Source organism: Myiozetetes cayanensis, unplaced genomic scaffold (genome assembly GCF_022539395.1).
Source record: "Myiozetetes cayanensis isolate MyiCay16 unplaced genomic scaffold, myiCay2020 scf5-8, whole genome shotgun sequence".
NCBI classification, from domain to species: domain Eukaryota; kingdom Metazoa; phylum Chordata; class Aves; order Passeriformes; family Tyrannidae; genus Myiozetetes; species Myiozetetes cayanensis.
Window position 1 is genome coordinate 39,878,345 of NW_026087742.1, and position 14,760 is coordinate 39,893,104.

Sequence of the window (14,760 nt, forward strand, 5' to 3'; positions counted from 1 at the left end):
GAGAATTTTGTGGCGTTTTCTCCCCCCCTAATTTTGTGTGATATTCAGTGTCAGGGAGCAGCAAGAATGGATCCTGAGGCTAACCACAGGAGCTCACCAACCAGGATGCAGTCCTGGTGATAGTGACAGGGTCAGTCATCACCTCAGTCAAGGTGATGAGCCTGATCCAGGGAGCCCAGCTGGGAAGGAACAGTAGGAGATGGCCTAGAAACAATCCTGTGTCTTAGGTATAATGTAAATCCAAGGAACATGATATGAGGCTGCCGTCTTTGTCAGTTTGTGGTCTCTCCAGCAAAACCAGTCTGCTGGGCAGGTGCAGCTATGTTGCAGCTCAGGCAGGGACCACAGCCTCAGGCAAGAGCTTAAATAGAGCTACTGGATGAATGCATATAGACATGTGGATGGAGGTCACAGGTGAGGTTGGTCAGGGCTTGTTATTACTAGTTAAGGCTTACTAGAGCACTCAGAGCCCTGACAGGAACTGCCTGAAGGCAGTTCTTTCAAAGGTACAATCTGACCTCTTAGAGGAATGTCCTTGATCCATAAAAGTTGTTCTTATGTTGTTGAGGTAAGTGTGTAACTGCTAGGACATTCATACAGGTATTGCAAATAGAAGTTTCACAACAGAATTGTCAAAATCCATGGATCCTAAACTTCCATTTTATCCATGAGATGTTAAAATAACTTTGTGGAGACGGTGTAGGTGAAACCAAACAGGTCCAGCACAAGGTTAACTCACAAAGACAATCAAAAAAGAAACAGAAACTGTACTTAGCTTGATGTCTGCTCTGTACAGATCCAACTTGTAAATTAGTTTTTAATCTCCACCCCACAATGTCTTATTCCAAACATGACAGATAACACATTGCTTTACAAACCATGTAATTTTTATATTCTTAAACATCAGAGTTAGATCAACACTGCTAGCTAACAGCAAAGTTCAAATTTTCCATTAATGAGTGCTGCTAGAAAGTAAATCTTACAAATATTTGTTTGTGATTTAGCAGCTGAAAAATCTGTTAATTATGTCTGTCATGTGGTTCCATTCTTTTATTATTGATAGTCTTAATATGTTTTCATTCACTTTAACTGATACTGTTTCCAGATAGTAATTATGATTGATGTCTTTTAAACAAAGACTAATGATATGTTTGATGCTGCTATGAAAATGCATGTAAACTAGGTCACTGCTGCAATATGCTGGAATGCATGTCTTTGTTTGTAAATGATTTTAGATTCCAAAGGATTTTGCTTCTGTTTCTGCTTAAATCTACCTTAATAGTAGGATGAAATATTTATACTGGAATTAGTTCAGCCAGGCCATTATTTTGTTTGGCAGGTTGGGTCACCTTTTTGGAAAACAACAGTTTATGAGCTGCAAACTCATTTGGGGTTTTGATACATTGCTCATTGTGAGCACCACAATATTGGTACACATGGGCCAGTACTGTAACAGTGACACAAAGTAGCTGGAAAGCACATTCTCATAAAACAGTGAGGGTGAAATATCAGACTTTGATCCTGAATGGAAAAAATGTTCTGCAAGACTCAAAAGGTAAAACTTATTATCACAAGAAATTGTTTTGCATCAATAACTCTTCATACTTTGAGAAAGCTTTTCCAGATATCTAAGCCTCACTGTGTTTGCCTGTACATCCATCTTCTCTGAATCTGATTTTTTTGTTTGTTTATTGAAGTCATTTGCTGACACAAATTCCCGGGAATCCTCTGAGGTTAAACGACATCAGTCCTTTTTGGCACCCAGTGTTGGGCTCGAAGGGTTTGAGATAATGACTTATTTCATTGGAATGTGCGAGATTGAATTTATAGCTGTTCTTGCTCTTTAGCTGTTAATTGTCAGGCTCCTGTACTTGCCATGGGACTTGCTTGCCTGACTGTACATTAGAGCCCAGTGCTTGTTACTGGCCACTTTTTGATTTCTCTGCTCACTGTAGTGCTGTGATGCTTATCATCTGACTCCGCTGTGCCTGGGAACACTTTGATAACAGCAAGGGAAATGTGTCTGGGCTGGCAGATGGCTGGGGAATCACTGCTGTTGTACTGGACAGGCTGGAACTCCAGTGGGAACTTGAGTCAAAGGGACTGTGACCTGTGGATGAATCCACTCAAAAGCAGGACATCCCGAAACACCTGTACCCCTGGCTAAGTACTCACCAGAACAGGTATATCTCAAAGTGTCTATGGCCATGGTTATGGAAGGGACTGTGACCCAAGGATAAGTCCATGCTGAAGAAGGTATACCTTGAAGCATCTCTGGCTGTGCATGATACACGTCAGCTTTGGAATGCACATTTTGTATCACGTGATACCTGAAATGAAATTTGAAGTAATTGTGGTGTTTTTTCTGTGTTTTATAGACATAGCCTAGACATAAAGCAGCAACAGGGAATAATGTAACTTTCACTGTTTATACCTCTCTGGCAGTACAAATTACCAGACGATGTTTCTGCTTCAACTTTTTAAATTACTACTTGAAATAAAAAATGCATTTAAGCACTTAAGGTTTGATTTATAAAACTTCTATTTACTTTTATGCAGGTTCTTTGCATAGTTTACTTGAAAAAGAAAACTTTGATCTCAAGGGCGACAAATGGGATTGAAGGTGTGAAAAAACTGTGGTATTCTCAAAATCAATAAGTAGATTGCACTGGAATGTATTTTATTCAAATTAAAATACAGGCAACATTTTACAAGTGAAGTGCAAAAGCTAGGACTGTCTGAAGGAATGTCAGTTAGGTTGACAAAAATACTCTAGACACAGGATCCTTTTTAAAACTATGTGCTTGGTGTGATCTGACACTTCCAGGGTATTCATGAAATTCTTGCTAGGTGTTTTTTTAGGTTGTTAAATAAACTAGTGCCAAGGTACTACATAGGACAGCTGCTTGACTGTCATCTAGATTGCTAGTGATTGTTACCCATGAGAACTTTAATTAAGACATTTAAAATCTGTAGCATTTGTAACTGAGATATAACCAAAAATCTGATTACCACTTATGTAAATCTAGCATGTAGTTAATTTTTGGGAGAGGGGAGAATGTTATTTCATACTGCTACCTCTTCTGTAATAACAAGGAGACCAATTATACAGAACTGAGGGCCAATCATTTAAGATACTGTATAAACATGATGAAAACACAGCTAAAACTGAAAGATTTACAACACAAACTAAAGCTAAGAGATAGCAGGACAGTAAAAATTTCAGGAAGACAACATGCAAAGGTTAGGATTAGTGCTTTAAGTTATGCTTATCCAGATAGTTATGCTGGATTCCTAAGCACTTTTTTGTTGAAACCCAACATGAAAGCAAAATATGAAAATGTGCAATGTAATGGGGGGTGGAATTTGTGTGGGCTTTCCAATGCTTAAGGTTGTGTGAGAGAACATGGAAAAATGATTGAATTGACCTAGCAAGCAGCTTAGACCTGCATAGTCAGCAGAGACTTCAAAAGAGGTGGTCCCATTCCTCACTTTACAGACATGGAATATGTGAAAAGCATCTCACATCCAAAGTATTTCTGAGCTGTAGACATCATACTCTAGGAGCAAGTAGCTCAGTGGAAAATACTGATCAATATTTATCTATCATCTTGATCATGATTTGTAATGTGTATGAACTCAGAGCTGTTGGAACTATGGAATGTAACCTGATAGTGATAGTGATATGATATGAACATTCTGCTTTGTAACCATTGTGAACACGAGTAAAAGAAGAGATTTCTTCCTTAATCATTCTGCCTTCTTATAAAAACTGATATATTCCTTATTACCATAAAGTATTCTACTCACTGCTAAATAAAAATTGGATCTGTTTACATCAGGACTGGGTAATCATCTAATAGTTTGCAAAATTATCTCAGGGGAACTCGAATGAATTTTATTTGCATAATGATACCACTAAGAGCATCCTGTTTGAGGAGGGTTTTGTTGAAGATATAATTTCATAAAAACAGAAGAAAAAGCATCTTCAAATTTGATTAAATTTGCTATTAACACTACGAAGGAAAAGTCAAGAGGACAATACTCTGCCAGGCCATACTTGTACTTTTGCAGCTTGTCAAGTCTTTCACATGATACATCAGTAAGCTTTTGATGTGTTCCAGCTTTCATATACATTGTTAAGTCTTGAATTGTGCCTGATATTTTAGTCTCCTGAGGTCTTATTCCGTTGTTAATACCAGGTGCTGGAGGTATTGGCATTGCCCTCTCAAAATATCAGTCTGTGTTGATGGATTAGGCTCAGGATACCTAAATGATGGGGTAAGCCCCCATAATAGCTTCTCTAGGGTAGTAACTATGACGTTTTTAAAACAGGAATAAAGTTTATCCTTTACAAGTGCGTGGTATCTATAGTAGCGTCGTCTGTGTGCTTGTAGACGAGTAAGATGCACTTTAGAGCAGGATGTAACATCAGTGCAGTTTGCCGAGCTGTTCCACTAGGTGGAGGCAGATACTTGCATAGTTCACACCTAGAGAGCTGGGTTAAGTGTGCCAGTGGCAGCCGTTCTCCCCAAAGGAGAGGTCCTATACGGGAATGGAAGACCAACAGGAGCTCGACAACAAGATGCTGCTGGCAGCTCATCAGTGTACCTTTGATATTTGTCTGAAGGCAATAATCTTGGCTCTTACTTTAATTCACATGCCGTGGGTATGCTAGCTTGGCACTGCTGACTCTCTGACATGCATCGTTCAGGACACAAGGGTGCCTCACTGCCACCTGTGCTGGCCCTACTTCAATCCAGTCATCTCATGTGCTCACAGGAAGCTGTCTCCCAGATGTATCCCAGTGTCAGGACAGTATTCCTAGGAATATAGCTCTGGTGTATTATCCCATTCTACTCAGTCCGTATGGAAATTAATTGTATACTAGAAAACAGATTTGCTACTTTCACTCAAATATTTGATCTCATGGCTTCTTCATTTGTCACAGTGCCTCCTCCAACATTGTGCATGGATTGTTCCATGTGCCCTTAAGGGTGGTTCTCCCTGCACAATCTTTCCTCTGATGAAGCTTATCTTCTATGTCTGTTTTCTCTTTGAAAAGCACTAGCAAGTGACTTGAGCTTCATAAAGAGCATGGAGTGCTTTCATGCTTTGTTTCCTCTGGACACTTTGGCCAAGAGAACACTGTACTTTCTGTCAGCATTTCATCTTGCCAGGACTCCCCAAGTCAACCCAAGTTGACTGAGCATCCACACAGGCCATAGAGCTCGCTAGTTCTATTCTTCATAGTCTTTAATGCAGGTTGGATCTCACCATCTATTCTGGGACTCCATGCTTTTCTTATACCTCAGGATACCTGTGCTCTCAGAATAATATCCACTTAGCACTAGCTACTTTACCTTTCCGTATTATGTGGAAGAAACAGGTAGTAACTGATGGGAGGGTTTTCAAACTTATGTCTTACCTTAAATGTTTCTTGAGAAACATTTCTGAGGGGAAAACCCTTGAAGGAACCATGCTTCATACCCTATCCTTAGATATTCGTTGACTCTCTACATGTCTGTTAGTGACTTATTTCAGCCATCCCACCATCTGGTGCTTCTTGTAGCAGATAGTATTAGGCTAGATGGACTGGACCAAGAGGTCTGGAGCTCTAATTCTCTCTCTTCCCCTCTCCAGTTGGTTGCTCCCCCTCCTTATGAAAAAGGTGGCTGTAGGGTTGCTCCCTTGCCATTGCTGGAGGTACTTTCAAGGCAATCACAAAGCACTGGGGACTCCATGAATGGTGAAGATCCTTTTTCTGATGCAGTACCTTGAAGGTAAAGTGTCATCTGGGAAGGGAGTAATTAGAAGAGGTCAGAAGGAAAGCAAGAAAAGGTAGTTTCCCAGTGTGATAGAGAGGAACCTTGACCTTCATTCCTTGCACTTGTTTCACATCCTTTCCAGCTCCAGGGTGTCATGAAGAACAAACCCCAGAGATCAGTCAGTACCTCGAAATTTGACTGGGAATTGCACCTGTCTTGGGAAGTGTATTAGTTTTTAGTTACTTTTCTAGGAAATGTTTATGTTCAGTGACTGAGGAAGTAGGACATGAATCCTCTAAGAATAGGTAGATTAAAATTTCCTCTACACAGCCCTTCAATTGCAAAAGATGCCACTTCTTTCTTGTGTCCTACCTTGCCTATGAATAGACTTCATTCTCTTGTGTGTCCTGGCCAAACCTAGGGCTGAGCAAAATTTTTGCCAGTTGTATGTGGATTCAGAGCCCTTGCATCATGAGGCAGCAGTTCTTGAACTGGAAAAGGCTTTTGGATAAAGTCTTGGAAGTGCTGTCAAGGTTTTGATAGACTAGACCTTTGTGCATATTTGGCAAGTGTGTTGAAGTAGAGAAAGCCTCTTCTCACCATCAGGGAACACAAAGGCAGAAAGCTGGACAGAGACTTCTGCTTTGGCACTGTCTGGGCATCGGTCAGTGGGTAGCGAGCAATTGCATTGTGTCCCTTATTTTGTATATTTGAATTATTATTATTATTGTTGTTGTTTGTTACTATTTTCCCTTCATTTTCTGTCCTATTAAACTGTCTTTATCTCCACCCACAAAGTTTACTTTTTTCCCCGTTTCTCTCCTCATCTCACTGAAGAGGGTGGAGTGAGTGAGCATCTGTGTCATGTTTAATAAATTACCTGCTGGGTTTTAAACAGTGTCAGTCCTTTTTGGCACCAAACGTGGGGTACGAAGGTTTGAGATAAGAACAGATCTGGCCAAAGGATGTTGCAACAAATTTGGTATAAGTATTCATTGTATTAGTTTAATAGTCTGTGATCACAATGTTGATTTATTTGCTCTCAGAGTTGTTGTGGGTGTTCTCTGAGTTGTGTAAGCTGTACATGTTCCCTGCTGTGCTGTTTTTCACCTCTGAGGACTGGGTTAATATTATTGTTTTGTTATACTGTGTAACACTGGTTTATGAGAGAGGGTAAAGTTTCTGGTTGTGAGACTGAGTGGGTGTTTGTGCTCAGCATCTCCGTGTGTTGGGAGCCATCTGTAGGCAACTGTTAATAATTACACCTTTTACCTCGATAATTTGGACAAATTTTAATATCCTCGGGGTGTTCAAACCAGCATGATCCTATTAGTATGTCTCCTGAATGTGTTTCAGGTCCTGTTTAGGGTTATTGTCCTGGTTTCAGCTGTGATAGATTTTTTTTTTTTTTTCTAGTAGCTGATACATGTGCTGTGTTTTGGTTTTAGGATGAGAATAATGTTGATAACACACTGATGTTTTGTTTGTTGCTGACAAACATTTACACTAAGTCAAGGACTTTACAGCTTCTCAGCCCACCCCATTGGTGAGTAGGATGGTGGTGGACAAGAATCTTGGAGGATACACAGCTGGAACAGATGACCCCTGAGAGCTGACCAAAGGGATGACTCTATACCATATGGCATCATGTTCAGCATATCAACTGGGAGGAAAGCTGGCCATGGGCTTCTACCTGGGCATGGGCTTCTGCAGTGACATCAGTCTGTGGGTGATGAGTAGTTGCATTGAGCCTCCCTTGTTTTGGATATTGTAATTATTATTATTTTCCCTTCTTTTTCTATGCTATTAAACTGCCTTTATCTCGACCCACAGATTTCATTTTTTTTCCTCATTTCTCTCCTGAAGCATCCTACTGAGGGGGGCAGGGGTTGGGGGAGTAAGTGAGTAACTGTGTGTGTTTGCTCTTGGACACTTGGTGTGACACTGGGGAACAGTCCTGTGCAGGGATAGGAAGTGGACTCCATGATCCTTGTTGGTCCCTTCCAACTTGGTATCTTCTGTGAAATTCCATGAACACAGGCTTATGCCTGCATGTACTCATTTTTATTTTCTAGAAATGTGGTTTTAGTCTTTCATAGGAGAGAAGGAGAATTCCTGTTTCTTTCTTTCTTTTCTTTCTTTTTTTAAAATTTTGTTTGATTTGGGTTTTTTGTTGTTTTTGTTTTGTTTTGTTTTTTCCTCCCTTTTAATTTCAAAATACCCAAGAGGTGTTTGAGTATCACAGAGGACAATAGGATTCCCAGTCCACTACTTCTCAAACCTGCTCCTCTGACAAACCAGGGAGGACATGAAGCTGAAAAGCTTTTCTCTGTGAAAATATCCCAGCCCATACTGAAGGAATCACTGTGGAGATCTCCTCTATGCTGAGCCGTACGGGAAGCACACAGTGATTCTGAGGAGGCAGCAGTATGTACTGTAAAGTGCCAGGATATGCATGGGAACTGAAAGCAAGCCAGGAACAGGGTTTGTTCTTACATCAGTAAATACACACAGGCTTTTTAAGTACTAAAAATCTATCCAGAATGATATTTGTCTGACTGTCTATCATGCATGCAGCAGTTATTTAATCCCCCAGTGAAATGCCAAAAGAAAAATGAAAACATTAGAAAACAGAGTATACATGCTTGGGTTTCTTTTTAGACTTTTTTTTTTATTGTTAGGTGAAATTGTGTAAGGTGCAAATAAATCAATATAAAAATTCATGGAGAGAAAGTGCAGCCGAGAAGTTTACTACATTAATTACCCAGAGGTTTTAAATTGTTTTGAAAGACCAAAACAACAAGGTGTGAATTCTTTGGCCTTCACTAAGCATTTTCTTCAAGAGTTTGATGACCTTTTCCCTGTGGAGAAGAAGCACAAAACATAGAGATTGTACTTGAATTTGAAAATGCAGACAATGACGTTTTATTCCTAGTGTTCCTCTAGCAAGCCCCGAGGAAGGTGGTTCCTAAAGAAAAGCAAGGCTGGCAAAGTTTGCCTTGTGGGGTCAATTCTAGTAATGTTCCCCTTACTGCTGTGGAGTTTCTGCCTTCACTTAACATGTTAAGTGGCACAGTATCTCTCATTTCCTGCCAGTAGCCCCACTCACTGAAATAGCTCATTTGCAGAGCAAGATCCACAGGCTTTACTTGGCAATATGTAGGTGTGCAGAAAGACAGTGCACCTGGCCGCTGCACTGCTGCTCTGTCACCCCTCGGTTGCATGGGGACACATTACAGAGCACACATAGTGGATGGAGTATGCAGGAGTGTGTTCTTCCCAAGTTTGTTCCCCTTCTTTCTTTTTAGTAGTATGATGAAGCCCTTACAGTCAGGAAGAGTAGTGAAAACTGTACCCTAGTAGGTTTTATATTGAAAATCAAATCTCACAATGAATTTACCGTATAACTTCTGAATTCCTCGCCTGTCGTCCGCTGAAAGTCTGAAAGTTGCTGGGTTCTCATATGAGTAGATAGGGTACATCAGAGCTCCACGGACACTTGAATGAGCAAGTCCCAAAGAATGGCCAAACTCATGAGCAGCAACAAGGAACAAATTAACCTCTGCAGCACAGAAGCACAGAAAAGTATGTTAAACGTATAACATTTCTTTTTAGAATACCATGAATTGAAATAGCAGGAGAAATTGTATCTTTCATTCATCTTGGAATGAAACTGCAGGGTTTTGATCTGTTATTGCTGAACTTTCTTGTGTAACTGTAATATTTTTTAGAAACATTACCGATTCTTTGCATATGCATCTAGAGACTCTGACTCTCTTTCCAACTCTGCTTTTAGTCAACCTTAATCCTACAAGCAGGTCAATTTTACTTTTTCATAATTTATGTAGAAAACAGAGACTCATAGTTTAGCCCATTCTTGTTTAGCCCATGAAAAGTGCTTTAAAATACCTACAGAACAGGCATTATGTAGCTGCTAATGGTAAGGAAGCACAAGTACTTGGAAAGGTAGTTGAAAAGAACACAAATGTTAGCACTGAAGTAGTACATAAGTGTAAAGAGTTATGAAAAGCATTTCGTGTGACTGTGTTCTTCCAACATGTATAATATTTGTCTTTCCCCTTCATAGACATGTAAGCTTTACCTTGGTTGAAATCTGACCATTTTTCATCCTCATCAAAATGAGCATCTCCGCCAATCCCTTCTCCAGGTGCAAATGCATGGGCTAGTGTGTTACCTCTTCCATCAAAAGGATATCCATCACCATGTGCTGCATTTGAAAACAAATAAATGTCATCAGATGACATCAGGTATCATATTTAAATTTACCAAACTGAAGCATGTTGCTTGTTTTTGCTAATTTTGTTGGTAACCCATCCTTAAAAAAAAATTCCTACAATGGCAGCAAGGTTGTGAAAACAAGAAGCAAGGCTTAGGAAACACTCTCCAAATTAATGACTTAAGTTCAAAACTTGTATTTGATAGTTCAGGCTGCTTCATGTTTCAGAAAGGGATGAATTTTATTTTTTTTTTGCAGCCTTCGTCAGAAGTGTGGTTCTTAGGAAGGAATCACGGATTATTTCAGAATAAATGTTTAATGCTTGACGACATTGCAAGGACCTGAACGTTTTCAGTGTTGAAAAATGCTGGGCAACATTAGTTGCGACGTTCTCACTTGCACTGATTTTAGTGTGAGACAGTGATGTGGATTAGATAACTATGTTCCTGAAGAGCTAAGTTCATTTATCCCCAGCCTTGGGGTATGGTCTATTATCCACCTCTGTCATAGTGCAGCTGGAATATTACTGTTTCCTACCTTGAATGCACGAGCTGTACGAGAGTCGTACCAGCTCTGAAAATTTCCTCCTACCTCACAGTAACCTCTTACTCTATTGAGGACGTTCTGCGTTCTTTCCCCAGGACCATGTGGATGGACCTTGGGGCAGGGCTAACACAGACAGAAGAGACCTAATCCTAGTGTGTGACAAGCGATTAAAACCCATTCCAGTTTGCAGGATCCCTTCTCACTTTGATTATCACATTAAGTCGCCTCTTTATGGCAACATAATATGCTTCCCATCAGTGACATATGAGCTTTGACATTTTAGTGTTTATATGCAGTCATCTGCTTGCCAGCCAAGGTGTCTGATCTTTGTTTATAGTCAAGGGAGCTCCAGTAAATATTGTCAATGGATCTACGGAGCAAGTCAGATAACCTTAAAGTAGGCACTTATTTTGTCAGTTGAGGTTCCAAGCACAAGGTAAAGGCATGGCTAACCTCATATAATATTTCAGATCACAAGTGAACTTCTGAAGTGACTTTACTGGTCATCCCCATTTACCATGCTTTGTTTTACACCTTGGTGCAACCTTGGAGTGTAAAGCAACCAGCAAATACTCTCTTTGGCAAAACCTAATGCACCCCATCTGATGAAGGCTGTTTAGTCCAGGGAGCTATACTATATCTAGACCAAAGTAAACTTTCCCTAACCTGCGTGAATCCAGCCTGTGGAGGCTGGATCTTCAGAACACGCCAATTTGCTCTGCAGAGCTCTTCCCGTTAGTTTGCACTATTTATCAAGGTAAACAGAGCCTTGAACATCTAAATTTAAATGTCTCATTCTGGAGCTGAATTCTACCTTTCATAACTGTGGCTCTGAAAGAATTTTCTAATGATTTTCTATGAGTAAACCTGAATCATGACATACAAATTTGGTGACATGATAAAAAGAAGATAAAATTTATGAAGTCTTCAGTATAATTCCAAACTCTTTGTTCTTTCTTAAAGCTATGGCTACAAAAATACATGCTTTCAGTCAAGTATGGACTATTGTGTTTTAAAAATGACAGGTATTCTCACCACGGCGTGCAAATCGAATCTCAATGTCTGCTTGGCCTCTCTGTATTCTCCGGAAGTTCAGTGGAGTCACATCACTCCATACCATTAAAGCCTTTTTAATTGCATCGTCCACTTTCCATCTGGGTAGGTCAGGAGTATAATTGACAATCCTGGCAGCAAAGGGAAACAGATTAATGTCATTTAGGGTATGAAGGAAACCCACATAGTTAAATACAAAGCAACCCTTTTCCCCGTAAAACCTAAACATCACTTACCTGTAAGTCAAATGTGTTTTTTTCCATCTTGGATTTCCAGGAAATGTTTGGTATTCTGCTATATCGGGCATTCCACATCTGGGCAGTTTCATTGTTTCTTCTGTTTCTTTATTTAATGTTCCAGTTACAGTCAGGTGGAAAAACCTCTGCATTTCTTTAATCCTCTCTTCTAAGCTTAGGGTTTGTGTTTTTGGAAAAAGTGGAAAGAATTTATCAAGATATGCCTGGAAGAAGAGAAGAAAAATAAAAATTCTTACGTATACCTGTGAAGTTTTGGTAATTGCATTTTATATTTGGTTGAATTGTTTCATCATCCTACAGTTATGTATTTTTCCTTCCCATTTCAGTTCACCAAATTCTGTTCTCTCTGTAGTATAGATTAGCATATATAAAAAGAATTGCAATAGCAATGAAACATTGTAAGTAAGAAATCCGTTTAAGTTAAACACAATTTACTGAGCATTCAAATCTACAGCCTTCCAACACAGTCTACATAAAATTTTTGAGATGTTTTAAAAATTACATGCTCCCTTTTATTTACCAGTTGGAACTTGGTCTGTTTTGTAAATGGGACTTAGGGTATCTAAGCTGGTGAGCAAGTTTAAATTATCTTTTTCATCTCTGCAAAAACTGTTGTGGTAATGTAAAATAAGGACAATATAAACAGATAGGAAAGGAATGTAGATGCTGAATCAAAAATCAGATTATTTATCATGCAGTTACATTTTTCCCCAATAACATACCTTTACTTTCTCAAGGTCTACATTGCTCCATGCTTCTAGTTTCGTGTGTACTGGAAAAGCAAGACTCTCAGGTAGGAGGATGGCAGCACAAAGTAGGAGGTAATGCATGGTGCTCAGCTTGCTAAGGAGCCTTGCTGTAGCAGAAGGGGTCTGACTTCTGTCTCCCAAGACCACAGCTGAAAATGCTTATATAGATCCTGATAGGTCCAAGCAGCAATTACATATATGACTCACTTTTTGGTGGTGTTGATGTAATGTCATCACTGTTCTAAGAAGTAAATGAAAGCACATTAAACAAATCTTTCCTGCAACTTCCCCGTTGATGTCACGTCACAGATAGCAGCCAGCTTTGTCTCTCTCTTTTCATATTATTCTAGTAGTGAAACCGCAAAGTCACGGGGAAGTTCACATTCAGTAACTTTATCAGTACAGTTACTGTGTAATCACTTCTTACTGAGCTTCTCCCATGTTCCTTATACAAAAAGGTATTTTGCAACAGCCCTTTGGCTGCCTGCCTGTATCAGTTGGTGTAGAGGCACACATGATATGGATGTGAGCACTATCTCAGTGAAACTGCTGCCTTTACTACTGCCCTTTCCTTGGGACCATGCAGAACTGCTCAATACAGTAAACTTTAAGAGGTTTCTGCAGTTTTCATAGAGATCAGAAGAGAGCTCTTTAAATGTACCCTCCAGAAATAGGAGGGCACAGGACACCTTTGTCCCCTTCCTACCAAATGAGATGGCCTTTCAGAAGTCTCTTTACACTGGAGAACTAGATATAAAACGTAGCTTACAAGAATGGGTGAAAATTCTCAGGGAAAAGAGAGGAGCTTACCCTAGCAAAGGTGGAGCTATCTTCTTCCACCAGCTGTACCAGTGCAATCTGACAGAGGTCCATGAAGCACTGGCAGAGAAAAACAAAGGGGAGCAGGGAAGCCATGACCTCCCTGGCCCCTATGCTAACAATGGTCTCATCTTCACTCCCCTAAACTTCACTTGGTAGTTTTTGAGGTCTGGAAACACCAGTTCACAGGCTGTTTTGTGATTTTTATTTCAGGGTATGCAGTTTTGTGACCATATTAGCACTAATCTGAAAGGAGAAGCATATAAATAGGAAAAGACCATTACTATTTCTCACACTAGGACAGGTCATATGGGCATAGATGAACATGTATGGAAGAGTTTGTGGGCTATCGTATGTTCAGTGTGTTTCTGACTGATGTGATGAGAAAGAAGTTAACTTCAGAGAGAGACAATCTATACCAAAAAACTACTGAATTATGCCAGAGAGGAATGAAGTACACAGCTATGTCTGAAATAGTTGTTAAAGATGCTGCCCTCTGATATTGAAAACATCCAGATATCTACATGTTATCGTTTCTGTACATTTTGGTAGGCTTACAGGAAAAATATCCATCTTCAAATTTTAAAGCTTGATATAAAAAACCACCCTATTTTATTGCTAGGACACAATTCATCTTTTTCAACAACTGACTTGTGTCAGACTGTGGTAGTAAAGTTGGATCTGGACCAGGGTCTGGGTGGAAGGAGATGAGGATGTGTTTAAACCACTTTGAACTCCATGACTCCAGCGTCTGGTACTGATTATTTCCTCATAGACACAAGAGGAAGGCTTCAGAGCTGCATTACAGTTGAGGGACTGTTGAGCAAGTCCCATTTTACTTTAACTGGGCCATGGGCAAAACTGAAAAGGAGAGTTTAAACACAAGAGCTTGATGAAAAAGGACCTGCACCATGTTCCATTTCATTTTCTGCTGGAAGTTTGTCAACTCTGATCATAATTTTTTTCCCCCCAAAAGAGAGAAGATTCTGATGAACCTTAGGATTGAACTGAAATAAAAAACTTTCAGTGAAAAGAATTTTGAGCTCTTTGGGCTCAAAATCAGCAGGAATCAATGTAATTCTAACAAGATCAATATAAAAAAGGAGCAGATGCCAATTTTTAGATTTAGCTGTGTGAATTTTGCAGACTTTATTGGTTTGTCTTGATCTTGGGTGATAAAATATATTGTGGGTCAGGAAAGATAATTTTCTCTCCAAGCAGCATATTTATGTGATTTGTATTCAGCAGAGAGCCTGTGTGTCTGTTGGAGAACATGGCAGGTGTAGAGAAAATTTAAGGAGATCAGAAGAAACACTGTTAAAGATGTCTAA

General features: G+C 39.7%; 1 protein-coding gene across 1 annotated transcript; it reads right to left on the reverse strand.

Annotated features, from left to right (window-relative positions):
• Window positions 1–8,427: 8,427 nt before the first annotated feature.
• MMP7 (matrix metallopeptidase 7) lies at window positions 8,428–12,869 on the reverse strand. Its single transcript, XM_050332738.1, has 6 exons — window positions 12,584–12,869; window positions 11,841–12,064; window positions 11,587–11,735; window positions 9,871–9,996; window positions 9,169–9,330; window positions 8,428–8,629 (listed from the first exon to the last, which is right to left on the reverse strand). The coding sequence occupies exons 1-6, from the start codon at window positions 12,689–12,691 to the stop codon at window positions 8,607–8,609; spliced, it is 792 nt and encodes a 263-aa protein (XP_050188695.1). The 5' UTR covers window positions 12,692–12,869; the 3' UTR covers window positions 8,428–8,606.
• Between the last annotated feature and the right edge of the window lie 1,891 nt (window positions 12,870–14,760).